Below are 16,640 nucleotides of genomic sequence, written 5' to 3' on the forward strand. Positions count from 1 at the left end.
GAGCAAACCTGTTACTAAGGAACTTAATTCTGTTCCTTTTTGAATGAAGTTACATTACTGTTTGTATGGCAATATGGTAATAATATTAATAGGGTGAAAATTCCCCTTTAGGGGGCTTAAGAAATAGCTTAGTGATAAAGTGCATTTATTTATCATATGGGAGGCTTTGAGTTCAGTACACACACACAAAACCAGCAAAAAACACCCCCTCCCCCATTTTGGTTCCTTTTATATACCCTATATGGATATGGACAGTGGTATTGATAATTATAATTAAAAATTTTATTTGGGGATTAAGACTTTTCTTGTCATGTGTGCATATACAATGTTCACTGTTATGTTATACTTAAATTCTTTCCAGAGTATATTGACAGTTAGCTTTCCTAAAGACTCAGGTATACAAAAAACCATAAGTGGAGGTATGGCTCAAGTGGGAGATGCCAGCCTTGAGTGAAAAGGCCAAATAAGAACCCAAGGCCCTGAGTTCAAGTCTTAGTATTGGCACAAAGAAAGAAAAAAAAAAAGAAAGAAGAAAGAAAAAAGAAAGGCAAAACAAGTAGTTTATTAATACTTTCTTTGTAAAGCCAGCATAAGAAACCTTTTTTGTTTTCCTTAAAAGATCAATTAAAATGGAATTTGAATTGCAAATAACCTTATTTTATAAAGTTCTTCATTTTATAAATTAAGAAATTGAGATGTATAATGGTTAGATGATTGTTTAAGAACAAGTTTCTCATATCTGTAATCCTAACTATTCAGGAGCCTAAGATCTGAGGATCACACTTGGATGCCAGCTTAGGCTGGAAAGTTTGTGAGACTCTTCTCTCCATTTAATAGCAGAAGAGCTGAAAGCAGATCTGTGGACTCATGGGTGGAGTGCTAGTCTTGAGCAAAAAAGCTTAGGGACAGCAGACGAGTCCTGAGTTCAAGTCCCAGGACACACACATAGGAATAAATTTCTTGGAAGTAGTGGTGTAGCTCAAGGGTTATGCGTCAGCCTTGAGCAAAAGAGCCAAGTGAGAGTACAATTATCTGAGTTCAAGCCCCAGTATTGGCACACACAGCCCCTCCTCTAAATCCCCCCCCCAATACAACCCAAACCTCCAAAACATAAAGTTTCTTATGACAAAGTGAAATGATGTTAGATATTAGATTACCTGGTACAGTTTATAGGAGTCCTCTGTAATCATTTGTTAAATTATTTTATGACTTCATATGATATGATCTTGTCTTTAAAATGAGGAGCAGTAATTTAGTTTTTATATCTGCTATATGGAATTATGAAGGAATATGCTAAGAGGATAAGTAATTAACTCAACTTACAGGAGCAATTTCAGATGAGGATATTAGGGACCAAGCAAAGAATCTGTATATATTTTTTTTTCTAGGAAAGACTGACATTTTTAGATAGGCAGATATATGTGGTGGAGGGGAAAATATCACTTCAGAAATGAGGATCAGTAAAAAAAATATATAAGGGATGGCACAAAGCCAACTGCAATAGAAATTGGGAAATAGGGAGTTGTAAACAGGATCAGACTTTGAAGGAGGTCAGGTTTTATGAAGGCTGTGAAAGTTACGTAGTGTTTGGAAATAAAGTTTTTGGTGCTTTTTGTTAGAGCAATATCAGAAAGGGCAAAGGCAGAAAACTAAATCTACTGTGTGCTAAAAGAAAGATTAAGGTGGGAGAAAATGAGGGCAGCATGGATTCAACTTAAAATTTACAGCTTATATCATACTTTATTTCAAACCTGCAACATTCACCAGCTAGGCACAACAAATTACATTTTTATAGCTATAATTATATTATAATTATTCACATGCAATATGATTATATATAATTATCCAAAATTAGTCAGATGTATAGATAACATAATTATGTATAGGTAATCTATAATTACTTAAATGTTAAATATAGAAAGCTATAGTTATGTAGTATAGTATAGTTTGGTGGCATCATACACTGTAATACTGCTGGGTAATGTTAGAATATCCTCCCCTAAATATGGATAGCACATGTTTTATGCAGCTTAAAATATGCCCTTCCAAGCTGGGTACCGGTGGTTCATGCCTATAATCCTAGCTACTCAGGAGGCTAAGATCTGAGGATCACAATTCAAAGCCAGCCCGGGCAGGAAATACGTGAGACTCTTAATCTCCAATTAACCACCAGAAAACCAGAAGTGGTGCTGTAGCTCAAGTGGTTGAGTGCTAGGCTAGCCTTGAGCTGAAGAGCTGAAAGACAGTGCCCAGGCCCAGAGTTCAAGCCCCATGACCAACAAACAAACAAACAAACAAAAATATATATCCTTCCATGAAGAAGTAGATCAAGCCAGGAACTGGTGGCTCATGCCTATAATCCTAGCTACTCAAGAGGCTGAGGATCACTGTTCAAAGCCAGCCTGGGCAGGTAAGTCTGTGAGACTCTTACCTCCAATTAACCATCAGAAAACTGGAAGTGGTGTGACTCAAAGTGGTAGAGTGCTAGCTCATGCAAAAGCTCATGCAAAAGAGCTCAGGGACAGCACTAGGCCTTGAGTTCAAGCACCACAACCAAAATTAAATAAAAGAAAGAAGCATCACAAAATAGACCTAGTATTTAAAGATCGGTGAGGTTTTATTATTTCTTAATTTTAATAATGAGATTGTTTACAGTAATAGTTTCTTAGCGTTGGGATTAGATGAACATACTTAATGTCTTATTTTTTACATAAAATATAAGAATGAAAATATCAGAGTAGTAAATGTCATATTCTTTTTTTTTTTTTTCCCTCGGTCATGGGGCTTAAACTCTGGGCCTGGGCGCTGTCCTCAGCCCATCAGCTCAAGGCTAGCACTCTACCACTTGAGCCACAGTGCCACTTCCCGTTTTCTGGTGGTTTATTGGAGATAAGAATCTCACGTGCTTTCCTGCCTGGGCTGGCTTTGAACCATGATCCTCAGATCTCAGCCTCCTGAACAGCTAGGATTCCAATCATGAACCACCGGTGTCTAGTGTAAATGTCATCTTCTTAAAAAAATTTTTTTTGGTGGCTTCCTCTTTCTTAGAAAGACTGATACTAGATTTTGTTCCTATAAAATTTCAATAAATAATTGTGAAATTTAGGCGGGTAGCTGGGTAGGTCTGAAGCTCTTTACACTTTAAGCAAGTGAATTGGTATGGGATAGGACTGAGAATTCTTGGGTTATGGAAAAATATTCAATACATTAGTTAAAATTTTTTTTTTTTCTGCAGGTACTAGGGCTTGAACTCTGGGCCTTGAATTCCCACTTATTTTTTTCATTTAAGACTTGTGCTCTACCTCTTGAGTCATACCTTCACTTCTGGCTTTTTGCTGGTTGGTTGGTGATAAAGGTCTCACAGATTTTTTTGCCAGGCTGGCTTTTAACTCATGATCCTCAGATCTCAGCCTTCTGAGTAGATAAGATTGTAGCTACCAGCACTGGCTAAAATACTAACTTTTGAATGGGCTTTGGAATGGAAGTCCATGTCTGGCCTTTAAAAATAGTTTCCTCCCATTTCCCTGTGTTTGTGAGAGATCACCCCTTTCCAGGCTGAAGTTCTCAGGCTTGCTAGGAAATTGCCATGACTGGGATCTTGCAGAATGAGTGTGCATGCATCTGTTGACATTCAAAATCTCTTTCTTCTCCACCCATGCCAGTAAATGGAACTGGGTATCAGTTCTGTTTCAAACACATCACTCTGCCCTTAGTAAGGGCAACAGTCAGATGAGTAGAAGTTAGGAGATGGAGTTAAATCCAGAGAGTGTAGTTAGCATTCTAAAATTGGCCTTCAGCTCTGCAGTAGAAATTTCATTTATTTTTCTTTGTTATATTGAAATGAAAAGTATCTTAGTAACTAAATAAATTACCCCATGGTTATAATTATTATATAAAGTCAGTGTTGCTGGGGGTCTGCTTACCCCTGTAATCCTTGCTACTCAGGAGGCTGAGATGTGAGGATCACAGATGAAAGCCAGCCTGGGTAGGAAAGTCCATGAGGCTCTTATCTCCAACTAACTACCAAAAGCCAGAAGTGGTAGAGTACCAGCCTTGACTGTAAAAGTTAAGGGACAGTGGGCAGCCCTTGAGTTCAAGCCCCTGTATCAGCACATACACAAACAAACAAAGTTAATGAGCTACTTATTTCAAGTTGTAGTCAAGTGTTCATTTTCATTTATACACCTGTATTTACTTTTATTTGTTTTATTACATGAGTTTCGTTAAGTTTTCAGAGAAGTGAAGCAGGTAGAAAGCTGGTAGAAAGCAGAGACATGGTATTAATGAGGTGTCTTTAGAACACATTGAACTCAGATGTGATGCTCTATTGGGATGCAGAGAAGTCACAGGAACTTCCAGATGAATTGATAACTGAACAGAGATTGAAAACAAGATGTTCAGAGCTGGGCACCAGTGACTCACACTTGAAATTCTAGCTACTCAGGAGGTGAGATCTGGGGATAGTTTCAAACCAGCCAGTGCAAGAATGTTCGTGGGACCCTTATCTTCAATTGACCAACAATAAACCAATAAATGGTAGGGTGCTAACTTGAGCAAAGAAGCTAAGGGACAGCACCCAGGCCTTGAGTTTTTAAGCCCCAGTATCAGCACCAAAAAGAAATAAAAAAAACACCCAGGGTATTCATACTGGTAAAGGAGTAGAGAATTGTGAAAAGGAAGAAAGCACTGTGTTTTATGGCACAGAAACGAGAGGTCATAGCTGTAGTACTCACAGCACTCCTACAGATGGAAATCTTTAATGCAAAGATAGAACATAGCAAAAGCAGAGGGTTGGACTGAATGGGTCTAGTGACCTGATTAATTTTGTATTTCACAAATATCACTGATTCTGCAATGTGTGCATGGAACTGATTGTTCCGGACAAGATGTGATGGAGGCACAGGGGTGAGACTTTTGCAATGTTTGAAGTAAGATAATGATGGCCTTGATTAGCATGGTATGCCTGTGCAAGGAAAGAACTAGGTGGACTGGAGAGCTATTTCAAGGATAATTAATAGCTCTTGGAGATGGATTATTGGCACAATAAGGAAGAGGGTGTAATTGGAGGATGTTGCTGGATCTCATTTTTCTGGTTTGCATTAATCAAGATAGTCATTCTCCTGGAGGTGATTAGGTTCTTATTCTGGTTTCATAAAGTGGGGGAGGAGAGGTTTGGAAAGAAGAAAATACTAATTTTAAGAAATCTTATCAAGAATATATTTGGGTAGGGTGTGGTGATGCTGCCCTGAAATTCTAGCGCCATGGGCTTTGTAAGACATGAGAACTGGGGGTTGAAGCTTGTCCCAGCAAAAAAGTATGACCCTACTTGAAAATCAAAAACAAAGCAAAATAAGGCTAGGCATATGGTAGAGTGCCTGCCTAATAAGCATGCGGTCCTGAATTCTAAATTCCAGTAAAAACGAGGGCTAGGAGCTGGTGGCTCACACCTGTAATCCTAGCTACTCAGGAGGCTGAGATATGAGGATCACATCTTGAAGCCAGGTGGGGCAGAAAAGTTAACCACTTAACCACTTAACCACCAAGAAGCTGGTAGTAGAAATGCAGCTCAAATGGTAGAGTGCCAGCCTTGAGCAAAAAATCTAAGGGACAGTACCCAGTGAGTGCCCAACAAAACAAAAACAATATGTGGAATCAGAATGCTGATACCATAGGCTATTTCTTTAGTCTAAGAATGTAGAGTTTTATGATGAATTCTTTGTTTTCTTGTACTATCCTTTTATAATAGTGCATAACTATTATTTTCCTCTGTGCGTGTGTGTGTGTGTGTGTGTGTGTGTGTGTGTGTGTGTGTGTGTGTGTGTGTTTGTGTGTGTTTGTCTTAGAGCTTGTATTCAGGGCCTGGGAGCTATTCCTGAAGTTTTTTGCTCAAGGCTAGCATTCCACCACTTGAGTCACAGCTCCACTTTTGGCTTTTTGGGTGCTTACTTGGAGATAGTCTTGGAGATAGACTTTCCTACCTGGGCTGGCTTTGAACCATGATCCTCAGATCTCAGCCTCTTGAGTAGCTAGAATTTTAGGCACAAGCCACCAGCTTCCTCTTTGTCTTTTAAAATAATATCCTCTAGTGTAAATGTTAGATCCAAAAGGAATCTTGGAAATGGTAACTCCCTTCTACAGAGCAGAGATCCACACAGAAGAATACCATTTGAGATGGTGCAGTGAGCAAAAATGCCCAAGTCTTCTGATGATCACTTCATTGCTTTTTCCATGGTACCTACCATTCCCAGGTTGATTGTTGTATTCCATTAAAAGAAAACACAACTGAAGACTTTTTTTTGGGGGGGAGGGGGTCTGGTCGTGGGGTCTGAACTCTGGGCCTGGGTGCTGTCCCTCAGCTCTTCAGCTCAAGGCTAGTACTCTATCACTTGAGCCATAACACCACTTACGGCTTTTTTTTCTGCTTATGTGGTGCTGAGGAATCGAACCCAGGGCCTCATGCATGCAAGGCAAGCACTCTACCACTGAGTCACCTTCTCAGCCCCTACAACTCAAGACTTTATCAAAGAAAAATACCAAGCCAGGCACTAGTGGCTCACACCTACAATCTTAGCTGCTCGGGTATATGCAATCTGAGGATCATGGTTTGAAAACAGCTGAGGAAAAAAAAAAATCAAAGAGACTCTTACTTCCAATCAACCCCCACCCTCAACCCTACCCCCCAAAGTGAAAGAGAGAGGCAGGGGAGGGAAGGAAGAAGGGAGGGAGGGAAGGAAAGAGACCCTTACAGTTAGAGGTATAGGAGATATGGCTTAAATGGTAGAGTTCTAGCCTAGAGCAAAATAGTTAAGGGACAGTGCCCAGGCTCCGAGTTCAAGCCATAGTAATTACACAAACACACAAGTAAAAGCTAAACAAAACAAAACAAAAAAACCAACAAAACACAAGCCCTACAATGTCATAGAAGAAAAGGTATAGCATCCTATTTTAGATAATGAAGGTTCCAAAAATTCAGTCCCTTTTCAATTTTGTATTTTCTGTTCTTCCATTGACCTTCCATCTTGATGAACTAAAAAGAGTTAAATTCATGGGATGTATATGTAGGGGTTTATCTTTAATAAATAGATTAACTCTTTCTGTATAGACTTAACTTTAAATCTCATAATCATGTGTGGTCAGAATTTTAAAAAATCCATTCCTCTCTTTGTTGTTATCAGTTTTCTTTTTTTTTTTTTTCTTTTTCTTTTTTCTTTTGGTATGTTGTGGAGCCTGAACTCTGGGCCTGGGTGCTGTCCCTCAGCTCTTTAGCTCTACCATTTGAGCCACAGTGCCACTTCTGGCTTTTTCTGCTTACGTGGTGCTGAGAAATTGAACCAGGGCCTCATGAATGCAAGGCAAGCACTCTACCACTGAGCCAACTTCCCAGCCCCATTTTTATGTTTTTTTGTCTCTGGTTGTCCTACCTTTTAAAAATTGCATCTTTCTTCATGGCAAATAGGAGTCTTTCTAAAAATTTAACAAGTCATCATTGCTGTGTATGCCAAACACGGTTCTCTTTGTAGAGCTAGTCAGTTGGCGCTTAGTTTTGTATTCTTCTGTTATGAACGTGCATTTTCTTTCCTTTGAAAAGAGGCCACAAAATTAAAAGAAAAGACAGAACAGAAAGGTATTAGAATTGAGAGCTGGTAGGATAGCTGTAGTGCTGTGTGCTGTGGTCTTCAAGTGCAGTTAAGACAACCCATAATTATTTATAGGATTTTGGAGAGAAAATATTAGAACTCCTATTTGTATTTATTTTTCTTTCTTCACAAACTTCTGCTTCAGTATTTATCTTGGTATATGTGTATATAATTAATATAGGAGTTCTAACATATCTTTAATACATGCATAGCTGTACATATATATATATATATATATATATATTCTGGGGATATACTTGCCTGCTTTCCTTTTCTCTCTCTCCTTCCTTCTTTCCCTCTCTTCTTCCTTCCCTCTCTCCCTCCCTTCCATTCTTCCTCCTCTATCTCTATCTCTATCTCTCTGTCTCTGTCTCTGTCTCTGTCTGTCTCTGTGTGTATGTCTCTCTCTCTTTCTCTTAACTTCTTTCTTTGTGTGACAATACTGGGGCTTAAACTTGGGGCCTGCATGCTGTCCCCTGCTTTTTCTCTCAAGACTAGCACTCTACCATTTGAGCCACAGCTCCATTTACAGCTTTTTGGTGATTCATTGGAAATAAAAGTCTCATGGACTTTCTGCCTGGGCTGGTTTTGAATTGTGATCCTCAGATCTCAGCCTCTGGAGCAGCTAGGACTTTAACCATGAGCCACTGGTGCCACTGGTGCCTGGGTAGGATATCTTCTTGACATTAGATTTCCAGGCTTGCAAAACACTAGTGAAAGTGTGGAAAGATCAATCTAGGATAAATATTGTGTCTTCCACATTTCATTTTTGCATATGATGGTCACTGAAAATCAAGTGAATAAATCTAAAATAAAAATAACAAATAGAATTTTGGTAGTAATTATTTCACTGAGAATCTACTGGAGCTTGAACTCAAGGTCTGGCTTTATGCTCAAGGCTGGCACTCTACCACTTGAGCTGCCCCTCCATTTCTGGCAATTAACCACTTTCTGATTAATTGGAAATAAGAGTCTTACAGACTTTTTTGCTCTGCGTGGCTTTAAACGCCTCAGATCTCAGCCTCCTGGGTAGCTAGGATTATAGCTGTGAGCACTGGCACCCTACTGATTTTTAAGTAACATTGTGATTGTTAGGTAAAATTATATATTGAAATTAACTGATTATAAATCAATATATGTAAGTGTTATAATTAAGGAAGAAGTTGGGTGATTACATCAGTTTTTTTTTGAAAGAATGCAAACATTTATGAAACACAACACTCGAGTTTGTTATAAACATCAAAAAGACAAGAGCAATCATCATAGTTTTCCAGGTATGAATTTTTCTGGAGGAGAGTTCATACATTTTTTTTCCTCTTTTTTATTGTCATGGTGATATACAGATGGGTTATAGTTACATAAGTAAGGTAATAAGTACGTTTCTTGTCAAACTTGTTACCCCTTCCCTCATTTTTCTATTTTCCCTCCCTCCAACACCCCCCAAGTTGTACAGTTCATTTACAACATACTTTCTTGTGAATATCACTGTTACATTGTTTTCCCCCTTGTCCTTTGTCACATCATTTTGTTGTTCTCTTTCCCTTCCCTAATTCAGATAAATGTATGTACAATACCAGGGAACCAAAATCAAACACAGTGACGGGGATATACCATAGGGGGCAGAAGATAAAAAAGAAATCACATAATACATTAAAAACAACAACAACAAAGAAAAACCTCTGTGTCTATGTTTTGGTGTTCATTTTACTTAGCATCATTTTATATGGTCATATGTAAGTAGTTATTGAGTTGTTCTGCTCTGCTCATCTGATAAGATTATCCTAGATGTATACTAATTATTGCAAATAAGGGAAACCATGGGACCTATGTTTCTTTAAGTCTGGTTTACTTCACTTAAGATTTTTTCTGAGTCTTTCCATTTCCTAACAAATGGGGTGGTGTCATTCTTTCTGATGGAGGCATAGAATTCCATTGTATATATCTATATACCACATTTTCTTGATCCATTCATCTACTGAGGGGCATCTGGTTGGTTCTATGTCTTAGCTATAGTGAATAATGCTGCAATAAACATAGTTGTGCTGGTAGCTTTAATATGGCCTTGTTTGGGTCATTTGACTAAATGCCCAGAAGTGGGATTGCTGGGTCATAGGGGAGCTCTATGTTTAATCTTTTGAGGAACCTCCGTACTTCTTTCCAGAGTGGTTGAACAAATTTACACTCCCGCCAACAGTGCAGTAGTGTTCCCTTTTGGCCACATCCCTCCAGCATCTGTTGTTATTAGATTTCTTGACTGTAGCCATTCTAACTGAGGTGAGGTGGAATATCAATGTTGTTTTGATTTGCATTTCTTTTATAGCTAGAGAAGTTGAGCATTTCATCATGTGTCTATTGGCCATTCTTATTTCCTCTTTAGCCTAGTTATTAATGGGGCTGTTGTTTCTTTGAGGATTTCTTGTTGGGGAATTTATATTTTTGAGTTCTAAGTATATTTTAGATATGAGGCCCTTGTCTGTTGTATGACTAGTGAAGATCTCCCAATCTGTGGTCTTTCTATTGATCTCACTAGCTATGTCCTTTGCCATGCAGAAGCTCTTAGAAGTTCTTCAGTTGAATGCAATCCCAACCTTTCTTTGATTTGTTGTGTTTCTGGGTCTTCATTAAGAAAATTTCGACCTGTGCCAAGGAGCCCTGGAGTTTAGAGCCCCATTTCTTGAGGGATTTCTTTGTGGTTGTTCACTTGCATCTTATTTCATTTTTCTGAAATAAATTTGTATTTATTTCTCATAGAATAAGACCACAGCTTGCCAAAGAAAAAATTGAAGGATGCCATATTTGTACATCAGTCACTCCAGGAGAACCTCAAGTCTTCCTAGGGAAGGACAAAGCTTTTACCTTTGATTATGTGTTTGACATTGATTCCCAGCAAGAACATATCTACAATCAGTGTATTGAGAAACTAATTGAAGGGTGTTTTGAGGGATACAATGCCACGGTGTTTGCTTATGGACAAGTAAGTATGCGGGAATTGTTCAATTTTCCATTCATGTACTTTTATTTGTGTATTTTAAATTTGCATTATGGTTGGAGGTTCACTTTGCTCTGTTCTCTTCAGACTGGGGCTGGCAAAACATACACCATGGGAACAGGATTTGATGTTAACATCATTGAGGAAGAGCAGGGTATTATCTCCCGTGCTGTCAAACATCTTTTCAAGAGCATTGAAGAAAAAAAAAACACAGCAATTAAAAATGGACTTCCTCCTCCAGATTTTAAAGTGAATGCCCAGTTCTTAGAGGTAATAATATAATTATATTACTGATTTTCTTTAAATTTCCGTGTGTGTGTGTGTGTGTGTGTGTGAGAGAGAGAGAGAGAGAGAGAGAGAGAGAGAGAGAGAGAGAGAGAGAGAGAGAGAGAGAGAGAGTGATATTAGTGGGGCTTGAACTCAGAGCTTCACAACTCTTGCTCTGCTGACATTCTACCACCTTAGCCATGGCTCTAGTCTAGTGTTTTTGCTGGTTAATTAGAGATAAGTGTCTCCTGGACTTTTCTGAGTGAGTTGATTTCAAACCCCAATCCTTAGATCTCAGCCTCCCAAGTAAATTCTGAATTCTTTTTTGTTGTTGTTGTTGTTGTTGGTTGTGGGACTCGAACTCTGGGCCTGGGCACTATCTCTCAGCTCTTCAGCTCAAGGCTAGCACTCTTACCACTTGAGCCACAGATGTGGAAATGTGTTCTTCTATTTTCCTTTCCACCCTCATAATGGTTTTTTTTTTTCAATGTCAGAAAATGTATTTGGCTTTTTTTTCTCTTTAAAATAAATGCATACAAAGACAGCTAGAAGCATCTGCTTGTCAAGTGCTCTTTAAAAAAAAAGCAGCCAAGTTACAGCCTACACAGAAGGTAACTGTCACCAGGAAAATAAAGCAAAAAGATTTGCCAATAACGTTAACAAAAGAAGAAGAAAATGCCTTTAGAAGTACATACCTTTTGTCGTCAAAAAAAATATAGAAACACATGTATTCAAAAAAAATCAAAATTATACAGCCATTTTTATGAAGTCTACATTTCCCTTGTCTTGGATATATATATTTATATATATTTATATATGTATGGAGAGATATATACAGTTCAAGCAGTCTGAGCCGGGTGCATCCATCGCGCCTCTGGAGCAGGGAAAGTCACGAGTCCCTCTCCTTCTTCACTTTCACGTCTCTGGCCAGGATGGTGGCGATCTCACCCTGCATGAAGGCCCAGGGGACGTTGGAGCCCACCAGTGGGCATTTCTCCCTGCTGGGACAGTAGACCGCTCCTGCTGCTTGATGCTCTGTCTGGAGCAAGAGAAGCAGAACTTGTGGGAGGGGACGGAGGGGCACTGCACGAAGTGGGTGTCTTCTAGCCGCTCGTGGCAAAGGGTGCAGCACAGGGGGGCGCTGGCTGCCAGGGAGGAGTCCGGAAGGCTGGTGGGGTGCACGGGCTCCAGTCCCCCGGTGCCTTGACCCCCGACCTCCCGGGGACCGAGCCTTCTTTGGTTCATAGAGGACGGCGACGGGGGGCTGGTGCTGTTCCTCCTGGTGGTGGAGTGCACCGGGTTGGCATCTTTCGAGGCATGGTTGCCCCCTGCATTGTCTGCCACTAAGATCAGAGCTGCCATGGGGGACTGGCCGTTTTCTGGCCTGCTTCTGGCAGTGTGGTCCGGTTGGAATGAGAAGAGGCGGTGGGTGGCGGCAGAGAGACAAAAGAGGATGCCGGGGTCCCGGGGATCTTGAGCCCCTCGGCGGGCGCGGGCAGCCAGGGCTGGGCCTCGCCATTCATCTTAGGGGGGCCGACTTCTCCTTCGGGCTCCGGGGAGGCCTTCCTTTTCCTAGCCGTTCTCGCAACTGCTTTGGCCCCGCTGGCCCCGTTGGCCTCGAACCCCAGCAACCTGCCTGCGGCCAGCGCCGGCTCCTTCTTGAACTTGCCGTCGAAGGGCGCCGCGTGGCCGTGCTGGTGCAGCGCCAGCAGCGTGTGGCGCACTGCCTTGGGCCAGCCGGCCCAGGCCCAGTCCTGCTCCGCGGGGCTTGCCCGCGCCCTCGGCGGCGCCGGGGTCGGCGGCGGCGGTGCCCGCCAGGCCGTCGGCGCCACCCTCATAATGTTAAGCTTTGTTGAGTGTATTGATCATAAAACAGGTCTCTATTTTTTGTCTGAGGAGGTAGCCAGGTCTTACCTAATTATTGGTTTTTGGATCTATTAAGGATCAAAGGACAAAAAGGAATATATTTTTTAGCTCAAGTAGTAAAAATTCCTAAAATCTAAGCTAAGTATTTGTTTACTTAAAACCTTGAAGCTCTCTAGGTATTGGAGGTTCACAACTGTAATCCTAGCTACTTAGGAGGCTGAGATCTAAGAATCTCAGTTTGAAGCCAGCCCAGGCAAGAAAGTCCGCAAGATTCGTATCTCCAGTTAACCACCAAGAAGCTGAAGGTGGAATTGTTTTAAAGTTTTCAGCCTTGAGGCAAAAGCTAAAAGGAGGGCTTGAGGCTCTGATTTTAAGCCCCAGGATTCCAAGCGCCAGTACCTATACCCCTAAAAAAAACACACACACACAAAGAAAGAAAGGAAAAAAGGAAGGAGAGGAAAAGAGAGGGAGAGAAAGAAAGAAATATTTTTTTGTTTTTTGTTTTTGGGTCTGTTCGTGGGGCATGAACTCTGGGCCTGGGCGCTGTCCCTCAGCTCTTCAGCTACCATTTGAGCCACAAGGCCACTTGCGGCTTTTATTCTTTTTGCTTATGTGGTGTTGAGGAATCGAACCTGGGGCCTCATGCATGCAAGGCAAGCGCTCTACCACTGAGCCACCTTCCCAGCCCAGAAAGAAATCTTTAAATTTGGGGTTAATCCACATTTGATATACATTTATTTGCTTATATATGTAAGTATTCGCTAGTATCTTGGAAAGAATGGATCTTTTTAGCTATTTCTGAACCCTCATTAAGTGATTTAAGTCATTTGCTATTCTTATTCTTGAAAATACATTTGATGATATATTTATAATAACTAACTCATCTATATTAATGTGTGATTTTGAAGAAATAGGTATGATTTGGAGGAAATTAAAAATATGTGAGATAAATTAACATCATGTATAGTGTATTCTGATACTTACAATTTAACTAAATTAACCTTTTAATGTTACTTTTGGATAGCTTTATAATGAAGAGGTCCTTGACTTATTTGATACTGCTCGTGACATTGATGCAAAAAATAAAAAATCTAATATAAGAATTCATGAAGACTCAACTGGAGGAATTTACACTGTGGGAGTGACAACGCGTACTGTGAATACAGAATCAGAGGTGACTTCTATGCTGTGGTTAAAATATATCATTGTTTACTTTATCTAGCCATCTTTTCTGATAGCCTGTTATGAAATTTGTATATCCTTAAGTGTATCAAAGTTAAAAATCTTGTTTTCTCTCTTTGTATTTTTTAGCAATATGTTATTATTTTAAAATATCTTGAGTTATAACTTGGTGCTGGTAGCGCATGTCACTAATCTTGGCTACTCAGGAGGCTGAGAGATCTGAAGATTGCAGTTAAAGGTTAAACAGCAGAAAAGTCTGTGAGACTCATCTCCAATTAACCACAAAGCTGGAAGTGGAGGAGTGGCTCAAATGGTAGAGGGCCAGTTTTGAGCAGAAAAAGCCAAGTGAAAGTACAAGGCTCTGAGTTCAAGCTTCAGTATCAGTGCGCATTCGTGTACACACACACACACACACACACACACACACACACACACACACACACAGAGGGAAAAAAGTCATAAGTTATGATAAGTTCAGTATAGAATCAAAAGAATTTAAAGCAGTGTATATAGTTTTCTTTTACAGATAAAGCTGGTTAAATGATTGGTTTTCCAGAGTGAGACCACAGGGGCTGTGAATGTGGCTTCGTGATAGAATGCTTGCTTAGCATGCATCAAGCCCCGGGTTCCATTCCTTAGTATCACATACCACTGTGGCTAAAGTGGTAGAGTGCTAGCCTTGAGCTGAAGAGCTGAGGGACAGCGCGCAAGCCTAGAGTTCAGACCCCACGAGTGGACCCCCCCCCAAAAAAAATTATACAAACACAAAAAACTTCAGTAGAAGACAGAGAATAGCTTGAGCAATTCAAGTTATTGTTCAGTTTGTACCCAAGTATTCTACTGTAACAGTTTTGGAACGGAAGCTGCAAATGTCAGCAAATGGCAAACAATAGCATCTCAGTGTTTTCTTCTATTAAAAAAAATAATACCCTATTATACTGAGAAGTTCAGCTCTCAAAGTGCTTGTCACTAAAATAATAATAGAAGAAAACCGCGTCTTTTCTATCCCTTAGTATGGTGTACTTTTGCCTTTAGCTTGGACATGGAATTGGATGATAGCTTGTATCAGTATTGCTCAAAGTAAAAGCTCTTCTCTTCTCTCCCAGATGATGCAGTGTTTGAAGCTGGGTGCTCTATCCCGTACCACTGCCAGCACCCAGATGAATGTTCAGAGCTCCCGTTCACATGCCATTTTTACCATTCATGTGTGTCAGACCAGAGTGTGCCCCCAAGCAGAGGCTGTGAGTTACTCTCATTTCCTAAACTTTCAGTCTTTGTCACCTTAAAAAAAAAAATCAAATGAAGCTGGGGATTGGGGGCTCATGCTTGTAATCCTAGCTACTCAGGAGGCTTAGATCTGTTAGATGACAGTTCTAAGGCAGCCCTGGCAGAAAAGTCCAATTAACCAGCAAAACGCTGAACGTGGAGCTGTTGCTCAAGTGATGGAGTGCCAGCTTTGAATGAAAAAGCTAAGAAACAGTGCTCAGGCCCAGAGTTCAAGCTCTAGTCCTGGAACACAAGAAAACAGGGGTGGGGAGGAGTAACAATGCTAGATAGGAAATGTACTCATTACCTTACTCATGTAACTGTAACCCCTCTGTTCAGTATCTTTGCAATAAAAAATATATAAAATGAAAAATCTTATGAATCTTTAAATTTGGCTCAAATACAGTTGTTTATTCATTTTTCTAATTCCTAGTTCTGATCCTATTTAAGTTAAAGCCAGCCCACCATGTAAGATTTGGGAGGGAAAATGGATTTATGTCTGCATCTGGCAGAAAGCCTGCTGTGTCTCTGTGGCTGGGGCAGAGTCACCCAAGACCCTTGGCTTTTGAGTATTTTGTGTTTCCCTTCAACATAAGCAAAGCCTCAGCTGGGAGCAGTTGGAAACTCTTATTTCAGATTCTGACATTAAGTTTCTAATTTCCATAGAAGTTGCCTCTTTGCATGAGAATGTGGACAGGGTTAAAGGATATTTAATGTGAAAATACTAAGTATTTTCAATTGTTTCCCTTCCTTGTAGGAAAATGCAACTGATAATAAGATGGTTTCCGAATCGTCACAGATGAATGAGTTTGAAACCCTGACTGCAAAGTTCCATTTTGTTGATCTAGCAGGATCAGAAAGATTGAAGCGAACTGGAGCTACAGGAGAGAGGGCAAAAGAAGGCATTTCTATCAACTGTGGATTGGTAAGACTAGAGGACTGTGCTGAGAATCTCTCAGGACTTTTCTGTTTTTGTGTTTTGAGGCAGGGTCTAAATAACCCAGGCTGCCCTCATGAACTCAAGGTAATCCTTTTTTGTTTGCTTTGAGTACTGGTATTACAGGTATATACCAACACACCTACCTGTCTTTTGTTTATTTACTTTCTCATTTATTTATTCATCCATTTATGAGCTGGTACTGGGGCTTGAACTGAGGGCCTGTGCTCTGTCCTTTAGCTTTTTTGCTGAAGACAAGTGTTCAACCACTGGAGCCACAGCTCCACTTCTGGTGTTTCTGTGGTTAACTAGAGATTTCCTCCTTAATGATTCATTGTGCCAGTACTGGGACTTGAACTCAAGATCTGGGTGCTGTCCCTTAGATTTATTTTGTTCAAGGCTAGAGCTTTACCACTTGAGCCACAGCTCCACTTTCAGCTTTCTGCTGGTTAATTGGAGATTTAAGTCTCATGGACTTCTCTGGTTATGTTGCCTT

The 16,640-nt window shown here is 40.3% G+C and overlaps 1 protein-coding gene and 1 pseudogene across 11 annotated transcripts in view; one reads left to right on the forward strand and one right to left on the reverse strand.

Moving 5' to 3' along the window:
- Positions 1-16,640, forward strand: part of Kif21a (kinesin family member 21A) — a 149,414-nt gene that overhangs the window by 63,044 nt on the left and 69,730 nt on the right. For all 11 annotated transcript variants that reach the window (XM_070038738.1, XM_070038753.1, XM_070038765.1 and 8 more), the window contains exons 2-6: positions 10,389-10,611; positions 10,714-10,896; positions 13,784-13,933; positions 15,048-15,182; positions 15,965-16,132. In XM_070038738.1, coding sequence (XP_069894839.1) covers positions 10,389-10,611; positions 10,714-10,896; positions 13,784-13,933; positions 15,048-15,182; positions 15,965-16,132 — 859 coding nt within the window. The remainder of the gene's footprint in view (positions 1-10,388; positions 10,612-10,713; positions 10,897-13,783; positions 13,934-15,047; positions 15,183-15,964; positions 16,133-16,640) is intronic.
- Positions 11,783-13,569, reverse strand: LOC138835846 (interferon regulatory factor 2-binding protein 2 pseudogene; annotated as a pseudogene).

The sequence above is a fragment of the Dipodomys merriami genome, unplaced genomic scaffold (assembly GCF_024711535.1).
Source record: "Dipodomys merriami isolate MVZ:Mamm:240054 unplaced genomic scaffold, mDipMer1.0.p SCAF_10, whole genome shotgun sequence".
In the NCBI taxonomy this organism is placed as follows: Eukaryota; Metazoa; Chordata; class Mammalia; order Rodentia; family Heteromyidae; genus Dipodomys; species Dipodomys merriami.